Raw genomic sequence first — 10,816 nt, 5'->3', positions numbered from 1 at the left:
GTCGTGTCTTTCAATTTGAGCACGAGGAAATCCAGATGGGTATGATGAGTTTTTATAGACAAAATTTTGCCCGATCGTTGTCACTCTCACTCTCTCTCGATAATGCTTCAGTGGAATTTTGCTCCTTTGTGCCTTGATGGCTATTGCACACTCATCATGAGTAGCATGGATGCAATTGAAGTGAATCTGGTTCTCATTGACTCATGGCTAATTAATCAGAATGCAACCATTGAACATTGCAATGTAGTGCAAACATTTATGGTTCTTAGAGGCTTGTTGGTTTTGTGGTTCGACGGTTGATTTCCTTTCGTCAATGATTAGGTATTTGGGCCCATATGTATATTTTTGCCTCCATATATATATATCGATGTATAAATTTTCAACTTTTCATAACCTCTATGTATCTGCATCTATGTTTGCCTTCTAATTATGTGTAATTTTTTGTGATTCATGTTCCTATTGGAAAGAACTGGTTTTCTTCAGTGAAACAACTAGCTTAGGTCAGCATCTGCTAATAAAATAATATTGATGTTGAGGGTGTGATTCTTTGTCAATGAATTGGTGCCAGGTAAATAGTCATAAATAAATGAGATTGGCTGGTGGTGCGCAACAAGAAAACTATACTTCAACACTGAAATCATATTATGACCAATATCAACTTTAGACGATCATTGGCTGAGTTCCCATTTTGCTTGACTTAACCATATCAACGTGTTTTTAAGCTTGGGAAGAACTTCTAAATTCCTATGTTTGTTAATAAGCATGTAACTCAAATTCATGAGCTACTCAAATTTGATTTGCAGATTAGTCAAGTTTGGTTTGATTCTTTTTGAGTTCTTGTAGCTCAAATACTAATTAATTCGGTCTAGCTCGAGCTTGAAAATAATTGACCTTAACAGTTCACGAGCCTAGTCGAGTGATTCAATCTTTATGTATTTTAATTATATATAAACATTAATAAATATGAACTGAATATATGTACTACTAGTTTTCGATTATAATGTATTTTGATGGTTCAAGCTCTAGTTAGAGTTTTATTCGAGTTTTGAAAGACAACTATTATCTAATTGAGTAAAGCTCAAGCTTATTGAAAACTTACGTAAATTGAGTATCTAGTCTCTCAACTATTTGACTTGTCAAACTCAAGCAACGAACTGGTTGTTGACTCAACCTGATTATGCATGTACTTCCCTAGTGTGAAAATTTAGTTAGAAACTTAAAGTTGCCAAATTCTGTTTGTGCATTAAAACAAGGAATAAAGATACTGAACTTTTTATCAATTTTAAATGTGGTCTATGAATTTTTTTTTTTCCGTTTATTCTAGTAGTTGAACTTATAAAATTCCAATCAATTTAATTCTTCCATTGAAAATCCTAACAGTTAGATGACATGGACATAGTTTTGTTAACTTAATGTTAGATTTGCAGGCTAGTACGTACATGGCTCACACGTGGCTTCCATGTCCTTTTGGCCCAAAAGAAAGGAACAATAAAATCTGCTCGCTAGGAAAACAAAGTGGTAGTCTAAATCGTTATTCTAGGTCAATAAATGTTAACGGTGCATTCCATATCAAAAGGGCACATGTGACATGTCGATATATTTTACAGAACTACATGGAGTGGATTTTTAAAAGTTTATGGGCAAAATAGAAAAAACAAAAGTATAGCAACGCCATTAAATATTGAAAAATGTGCAGTTATTACCCATGTCGTTACTCCTTTTTATCTTCATGGCATTTGTTTTTGATGATGAGGAAACCCAACTTCAATGGGTAAATCTTGGTCTTATTAAAGTACCTCGATAAATTACATTAGGATCGAAGGTCGGAGATGTAATGTAGAGTATAAAGGAGGAGTTTGGTGTGGCGTCCGAAGAGAAATGCCCAGAAGCCATCCAGCTTAGAATTTGGGAGCCCCAGGCCACTTGAGCAAGGGCCTATATGGCGGCGTATTTTCAATCCAGAACGTTTTCTAAAGTCTGATTTCAATCAATTTTTATATGATTACACATTAGAACCTCTTAAGAGTGTTCCTTCGGTTCTGTTTCTGAGTTTACATGAAAACACCGTAAAAGATTGTGTCAAACATGAGCAGATCACTCTTCTGCTTATCATAGGAAGCCACGAATATAAGGAGGTACCATACTTCCAATTAAGAAATCAAAGTCATGGGGACTGACGACATCAGCGCCTCTTGTAATGGATGAGACGTCAGTGCTTGGCATTGAGCGAGGTCTTATTTCAAGCTTGTAATTACCTTATTCAAAGTGGATCTCCCACTCTCGCTCTTTACGCGATGTGGGTGAGAGTAATTCAGATCGAATCACCTTATCCTGCTATTTCATTTCTCTATTTGTCATCCATTTCTTTGTTAATCTCGCTATTATGGTGGATTGCAGATGTAATTGTGCAACAACACCGATGTATGCTCTACTTTTTCTTAAGGTTATGCGATCATGAATGACTGAGAATTACCTTTCTGCAGGTGCGCAGGTCTTGGGCCAAAAAAGACTGATATGGTGTAAGATGGAGCAATTAACATATTTAGTTGGCCACTTGGCTTAGCTCTTAAATGTTGGTACATGGCTAATGTCGACGAATTCAAAGTTGGCCTCTCCTTGGAATATCTCTCTGATTGAGGCATATGGCTTCTTCTTCTTTTTTTTTCTTTTTTTTTTTTGGTCTAAAACAGAGAGTTTTTTTTTTTTTTTTTTTTTTTTTTTTTTTTTTTTTATATATTGGAAAAGCAAAACATCCCGTACGCATGGCTCCTTCATGCGTCTAGCCAACACTCCACTGTCAAAACGTTTGATTGCTTATAGAAATTCAAGTTTTCTCCCTTCTAGATATTTGCCTTTTTGGCTCCATATTTTACTTCTTTGTGGAAGAAGGTAGTGGGTGGAGCTGATTAATTCCCACTATTAGAGTAAAATTTATTAAATATTATATTTATTGAAGGCTCATTGGATAAAGTTGAATATTAAATATTGAGAATTTAAACACTGAGTTCTAACTGCCGATAACTTTAAGTGTTGAAAGCAGAAATAAAAAGACAGAAAAATTGATCACTGAACATTATTGATTTTCTTACCATACATGAATTGTGATTACTATACGTTGATTTTAGTTATATAACTAGCAATGTTCTAATTGCCATAAATTACCTTTTTCTACTTGATAAATTATGTAACTTAACTTACCACGTTAAGTTTAAGTTTTCTGAGTTAATGGAATTTCTATGTTGATAGTAGTTCTAATCATCAAATAACATTCAATTTAATCAAGTGCTGAACTTTTTAATTTTCAATACTTAATCATGTTATCGATAGGCCATTAGTGATTATAAAGCTTGATGGGCTTCAACTGCAACTGTACTTGGTCAACGACATTAGTTCGTATGAAAGTAGATAAAATTCCAAACCCGTTGAATACTCCACTTTCGTTGAATTTAAATAAAGGTGGATAAGTGTTGTTTCCACTTTACAGCATTATCATAGTCTAGACACATCCGTTATAAATATTAATTCATTTTACTAAAGTTATTGCTTGACACGACTTATGAAAATCTGTTTGAAGAGAATTTTATTTATTATTACAATAATTAGAGAATTTACTATTACTTCGTAGATTTGATTAATGTGTCTTGTGAGCCATATGTTATGCAGCAACTAAAGAAAATTTACGGTGCTTTTTTGTTTTCTGTTTTTTTTTTTTTTTTTTTTTTGGTTAGAAAGGATATATTACGGCGTTCAACGCGCTGTTTTTCACATATTATACAGAATCATTTTTTGAAACCAACATATTTTGAGTTAGCATGTTTAGTGCGCTAAAGACACTCAATAATAATCCTTGTTTAATGAGGATTACTTAAACTAAGGATAACTTCGTTTCACATAAAAGAATCTTCAAAATTATCTGAAGTTTTTCATCGTCACTATAAGTTAAAATACTGTTTTTCGTCTTCACCAGAAAGGTGCAAGATTTTTAAAGAATTTAACTTAGGAAGTACTTTTAGAATTGTCCCACTCTGCTAGCAAATGACGGGATCTTCCTTATTCATAAATTAGGAACATAGACATATGCAAGATTATGAATTTTTCTTATGCAATCCAACCTGAAAATTAGAAAAGCTCCTAAGCTCATTTTGACTCGCAAGATATAGCCCAAGCTCTCTCTCTCTCTTCAATTGTTATTGACAAAGCAAATTCAAGGACTTTGTTAGCATAAAAGTTTTAGGGCTACTATGAGACTAACACTATCTTGTGAGCCACAAATTCTTAAATAAGTGAACCCCACAACAATTTCTAATTATTCATTATTTACTTTTTTGGCACAAAATAAGTTATTATTCTCATAATGGATTAAGGGTAGTCATATAAGTATTTCTCTAAATTAAAACAAGCCTTAATTCCAAGTCGGATAACCCGATTCCTCTCATGGAACTCACTTCGTATACATCTTATTGAAACCTTAGGATTACTCGATCAACAATTTGGTCCCCTTTAGGAATTTCCATCACCTATAAGATCAGGCTTATTTCAGCCAGATTCCTCCCATATGAACCTTGATATGTCTCAATACAATGTGGATGTTTACCGAAAGAAAGTGGATGATGTTGACAGTGCCTAATACGATTGTCGCCCGTAGAGATTTCATGGGCTAAGAGATTTGGAAGGAGAGATGAAGGCACGACACACCTTGCTGGGATACTTCAGCCGAAGAGGTAAAGCCATTGCAGCCTCAGACCCCTTTAGTTCGCCTGCCACAATGAAATTAGATTCCATACTGGCGGAGGTGGCTACTCATATTAGACAAGAGGAAGCAATGGCATCGCTCAAGCTGGAGAAACAGTTCAGCACATTACAAGGGTTGGAGACACCGCAAACAGACAGGATCTCTCACGCCATGCTAAATTCAAAGTACTTGAAAGCTTCGAGGTGAGAAACTTTACGAATTATGACGCCGTTATATGCCCAAAGGTCTACCTCAAGTACTACATGCTGAATATGGCAAGTTACAATAACTACGTGTTGTTAAAATATATATTATTAAAGCACGTTTTCATCTACCGGCTTAAACTTTTAAAAGAGTCAACAATGATCTTACAAAATCTCATAAGATATCAAAGCAAAAAAAATTTCTGAGTTCAAATCTTTCCAACCTGTAAATGCCTCCCCCTAATATATTTCTACTCTTTAGGTTTGGGCCAAAGAACAGCCTATGCATGAGGAGGAGTATTGGAACATTTAAATATTAAATCTCATTTTTATCTAACAGTTAACCATTTAGGACAATCGAGAATGATTTCGCAAAATTTGAAGTACCGTTTGTACAAATAAGAATCCCCTTCCTCCCGTGATATGAGTTACCACTCATTGATCACTTATACTACCTCAAACATGTGTTAGATCAGGAGTGGCGATGTCATGGAAGCCTTAGGCTAAGTAGTTTCTGCTAGCCAAGTCTAGCCAAGCCAGATCTTGGCCAATTTTGGGGAGGCCAAGCTAAGTCCCGACTGGCGGCAATGGCTGGCTAGGTGGAGGTTGAGCCCTCAACCAGGGTTGACCGAGGCAATGCTGGAGAGGATGCACGGCCAAGCTGAGGCGAGTGGCGTCGCTCACCTTAGTCGTCTCTATTGAGACTTCGAAGAGCAGGGGACGCCAAAGGGTGTTGGGTTTGTTGAGGTTACCGGGTCGGACCCAAGTCAGGCGTAGGAGCTGGGTCGGACCAATTAGAGTTTGGTTCTCGGGCTAGGTAGAATTAGGCATATTGGGCTGGTTTTGCTTTATCGGGCCGACTTTGATCTGTTGGGGTTGGGCTTAGATAAGTGCTGGAGGAAAATTGGGAGCTGAGCCCAATTCTTATTTTTATTGATTAAAGCCTCCTAATATGTAAAGCCCATTCGTGTCCTTGAGCCCAAATTTGTGTGACCTGCGTCAGCTCATACTGGGCCCCAGGGCCTGGCCCCGTACCTATTTTTGAATTAAAATATTTTATACAAAAATTTTAAAAAATATTTCTTTAAAAAATTAAATTCAAAATTCAAAAAAATTGAAGAATTCCGATTTCTTTTCCTATAAATTATGAAAATGCTTAAAAGTTAGTTTTTCAGTAGCTTTCCCTTAAAATGAGTGAAAATCTTTGATAAAAAAATTGTGCTCAAAATTAAACAAGTTTTAGGGCTTTATAATAGGGTTTAAATGTTCTTTGAGATAGACCCATCTTCTTGGAACTTCACACCGCAAGAGTAGATGATAAACCACTTCGTTTAACAAGGGTGGATTGCACAAAGAATGGGCTTCAATTGCAAGCTTTTCACCTTATATGCACTAGTATGTAGTCCTATAGGAATATCATATTACATGATCAAGTCTTTCCAAATTCTTCACAAGCAATTAAGTTGATTTTACAGGAGTTTATGGAATTTTCGGACAAGTTTAGAGAGGAGAATAAAGTCAAGATTAGTTCAGTAGCTTATTCTCTTGGGGAAGGACATCGAGTGTTGAAACTTAATGTAGATGGTGCGTAAAAAGATAACAAAGGAGCCATAAGTACTATTGCATGACGATAAGAATAGATATCTAGTAAGGAGGATGATGTTCATGATAGGATAAAAACAAAGAGGCAGTGGTGATGAATCTCAAGGGTGCACAGGTCTGGTCCGAAGAAGAAGATCACCATGCTTCGAGATGAAAATTGACCATGGATAAGAGCTAAGCTGTAATTCAATCCCCATCCAGATTCAGCGGTTTTTTTAAGCTTCAGGCAATAAGTATGCAAATCAATTTGGATCAGACTTTCAATTAATTGGAAAACCTTAAAAAAATTGATCATCCATGAGGATAATTTTAATTCGAGTTCAGTCAAATTGGCCCTCGCATGTGGCTGGTCTCGGTGATTAAAAAAAGATAGAAAAGTAAAAAAGTAAAAATAAAATTACAAACAATTGTCGTCATTAGTGCCAACCACACCTCTCGTGGGATGGAATGGCCGATGATAACTAGACCCGCTATACCAGTAATTTCCAATCAAAATTATCTGAAATAACTAAATTTCTAGGGTTGGACACAATTCAGTACTATAAAATCGCATTAACGAAATAGTTCCATTCATTCGAGGGACTATGTTCTTTATCTTGTCCCACACATTTATTCGTACACTTACAAGCAAGTTTAGTTGGCAGGCCCCTAATTTTGCTTACAACATTCAGTTTCTGTTGTAGGACACACTAATCCTAGTGACGTACTGTCACTTAACACTTGCTTCTTTTACAGAGACGCTAGACTATATTTCATACATATAGAGAGCCCAAGAACCACTATCACGTATATAGACTCATAATTTATTTTTTCATCTTCTTCTTTCTTCATGCAGTTGGATAAGAAGCTTCCGTGGCAAGACCACAGAGACCAGCCTTAGAGCTCACATCCTTCTGGATCCTCATGTACCCTTTCTCTCCCCACCCGGTGCCCCACGAATTCTTCATCAGCCAATACTTGGTCCCGCCAGAGCCAGAGGTCTTCCCATACCCGACCGCCGTGACCGCGTGGTCAATGTCGGTCCCACATGAGCCTGTGAACACGCCGGTTGAGTAGAATTGAAATCAAACCCGCCCCCTCAATTGCCACCGAGACTGGCTGGTTTGCCACGGCCTGCAAGAGGGCCTTCTCGTTGTTGGCGGGCACATCCTTATATCCAGTTATTGAGGCTGCGGGGTTTGCTGCCTTGGCCGTATTGCAGGTCCCTTTATTTTCCTGGTAAGGATAGTTCGCCTCAGTCGTGAGGCCACCATTGCTTACAATGAACTCGAAGGCACTGTCCATGAGCCCGCCTATGCAACCATCATCGTTATCATCACAATCCACGAGTTCTTGCACCGAGAGTGGCACCAACTTCCGCTTCTTGATCATGGTAATCCCTTCCATAGCTGCCACAGCCGAGAATGCCCAACAACTTCCTGCAAAAGGAGATAGTAAAATGAATTACAAAGAGACATATGTACGCATGTAGTATGATGGGCGTAAAAGGAATGTAACAGTGAATTACAGATAATATTGTTAGCTGCTATATGCACAATTGTTGCCTCTTTTCAACAGCTTGAGTACGACATGAGAATTTTGACATTTTCGCAGGACAAGTTTTGATTTTCCACTCACCACAGTTGCCTTGATCCTTAACAGGTGTCACAGCCTTCTTGGTTCGCCAGTCTAAGGCAGCTGGAATGGCGGTGAAGTTGGCATACTTGAACGGTTTTTTTTCGCCAGAGGACAGGACCCTTGTGGGCCTCCTCTTGTAGCCGGTGTAGGAAGCGCGGAACTCCTCATTGGTTAGGTCTGCAAACTTATTCACAGCCATTTTATACCCCACGTCCTTACCATTATTAAAGGCGTTGATGCGCTTAACGTTCTCTTTAAATATCTCATACCGTTTTGCCTTTTCGACGGCGTCTTTGTAGACACGCCCGTGAATTGCCATCCACTCCTCATGTTGCTTTAACAACTGTTCCTCTTCAAGAGGGCGACAAAGCGTTTCCGAAACAGAAACTATGATGACCAAAAGAGCAGCTGATGTGAGGAATGAAAATTGGTTTTGTTTGGCCATAGTCGTGCTCTGGGTACTGTCTAGGACACAATTGGAGTGACTTGGTGAGTTGTAACTTTCAGTTTGTGCACGAGGAACTCCAAATGGGTGTGTTGGGTTTTTATAGACAAAATGCCGCTCAACTGTCGTCACTCTCACTCTCTCTCGATAATGCTTCAGTGGACCCTCTCCTCCTCCTTTGTGCCTGGATAGCTGTTGCGACTTAGACCCCCAAAAATTAAGATTGCTATTGCACCCTCAGTCATTGACTGATGGGTGATTAATCAAAATGCTACCATTCAACATTGTCATGTAGTGCTAAAATTTATCGTTCTAAGAGGCTTGTGCGTTGTTATACGTGGATGTGCACTTGCATCTATGTTTGCCTTCCAATCATCGGCAAGTTATTACTAGTTTTCTAAAGTAAAACAACTAGCTTGGGTCAGCATATGCTAATAAAATATTATTGATCTTGAAGGTGTGATTCTTTGCCAATGAACTGGTGCCACGTAAATAGTCATAAATAACTGAGATTGGCTGGTGGTGCGCTTCAAGAAAACTGAACTTCTACACTGAAATCGTATTTTATGACCAATATCAACTTTGGATGACCATTGGCTGAGTTCCCATTTTGCTTAACTATATCAACGTGTTTTCTAGGTTTGGGAAGTGCTTCTAGATTCCTATGTTTGGAAATAAGAATGTAACTCTCTCAAGCTCGTGAGCTATTCAAGTTTGACTTAGATTACTCAAATGCTACTTGATTCTTTTGCTCAGAAATTCGTCTGGGAAGTATAAATAAAATAATATATTTTTAGAATAGAAATTGATTTTTAAAACAGAAGGTTATCATTCATATCAAGAAGAAATGAACAAAAAGGTTTCCTTGCTAGGAAAACAAGATAGTAGTCTAGATCGTTATTTGAGGCCAATAAATGCTAATAGTGCAGTCCACGTCAAAAGGGTACATATGATATGTGGATATACTTTATGGAAGGACTACATGTAGTGGATTTATAAGAGGTTATGGGTAAAATTGAACAAATAAAAAGTATAGCGACCACATTAAATATTGGAAATTTTTTTAGTAATTACCCATGTCTTTACTCCTTTTATCCTCATAGCATTTGTTTTTATGTGAGAAAACCCAACTTAAAATAGGTAAACTTTGGTCTCATCAAAGTATCTCAATAAATTACATGAGGATCAAAGGTCGGAGAAATAATGTAGAGTACATAGAAAGAGTTTGGTGTTGTGTCCGAAGGGAAATGCCCAGAAGCCATCCAATGTATAAATTGGAGTCCCCGGCCTCTCGAGCAAGTGCCTAGATCGCATCGCATTTTTAATCAGAACGATTTCTAAAGTCTGGTTTAAATCAATTTTTATATGATTACACATTAGAACCTCTTAAGAGTGTTCCTCCGGTTCTTTTTGCGAGTTTACATGAAATCATTGCAAAAGATTGTGTCAAACATAAGTAAATCACTCTTCCGCTTACCACTGGAAATCTAAAATATAAGGAAATACCATGCTTCCAGCTAAACAATAAAAGTCATGGGGACCTAATGACATCGATGAAAGCTTAGTGCCTGACGTTAAGCGAGGCTTTATTTCAAACTTGTAACCTCCTTATTCAAGGTAGATTTACCACTCTCACTCTCTCCACGAACATAGGTCTCGGTAATTCAAATCGAACCACCTTAATCTTGTTATTTCATTTCTCTATTAATCTCACTATTATGGTGAATTGCACAATCTAATTGATCAACAACACTAATGCATGCTCTACTTTTTCTTAATGTCATCCGATCATGAATGACTGAGAATTACTTATGTTGCTAGTGAGGACAACATAATCATCCTTGATATCTTTTGCGGGGCAAGTTCATTTATTAACATTATTTTACTATCATTTTTGGGAAAAAAATGCTAGTTGAATTACTTATAATCTAGGGTTAAGATAAGAAAATAAATAAATAAATAAATAAACAAACCAAATTATGGCCACTGTAATGCAACTACCCTAAACTTTTTTTTTTTTTTTTTGTATAACTAAAAGCTTTACCCTTGCTTATTGTCATAAATACTCTAAACTTTTTTTCTTGTGTCATAAAAAAATCTGAACTTATATCAATATGATAATAAAAATATAATGCAAGTACCAAAACTTGGCACGGGAGCCATTTAAGCACCAGAAATTAGAAAGATACACCACTTTCTTTGAAAAATGAGACATTT

At 37.1% G+C, this 10,816-nt stretch overlaps 1 protein-coding gene across 1 annotated transcript; it reads right to left on the bottom strand.

The window, feature by feature from the left end:
- Positions 1–7,074: 7,074 nt before the first annotated feature.
- LOC104442616 (senescence-specific cysteine protease SAG12) lies at positions 7,075–8,644 on the bottom strand. Its single transcript, XM_010056020.3, is given in 3 exon segments — positions 7,075–7,602; positions 7,604–7,955; positions 8,155–8,644. Coding segments are annotated over 3 exon segments (1,035 nt in total). The 5' UTR covers positions 8,600–8,644; the 3' UTR covers positions 7,075–7,364.
- Positions 8,645–10,816: the final 2,172 nt, after the last annotated feature.

Source organism: Eucalyptus grandis, chromosome 4, assembly GCF_016545825.1.
Source record: "Eucalyptus grandis isolate ANBG69807.140 chromosome 4, ASM1654582v1, whole genome shotgun sequence".
Classification (NCBI taxonomy): domain Eukaryota; kingdom Viridiplantae; phylum Streptophyta; class Magnoliopsida; order Myrtales; family Myrtaceae; genus Eucalyptus; species Eucalyptus grandis.
Note: the sequence above shows the minus strand (reverse complement) of the source record. Positions and strands in the feature narration are given on the sequence as shown.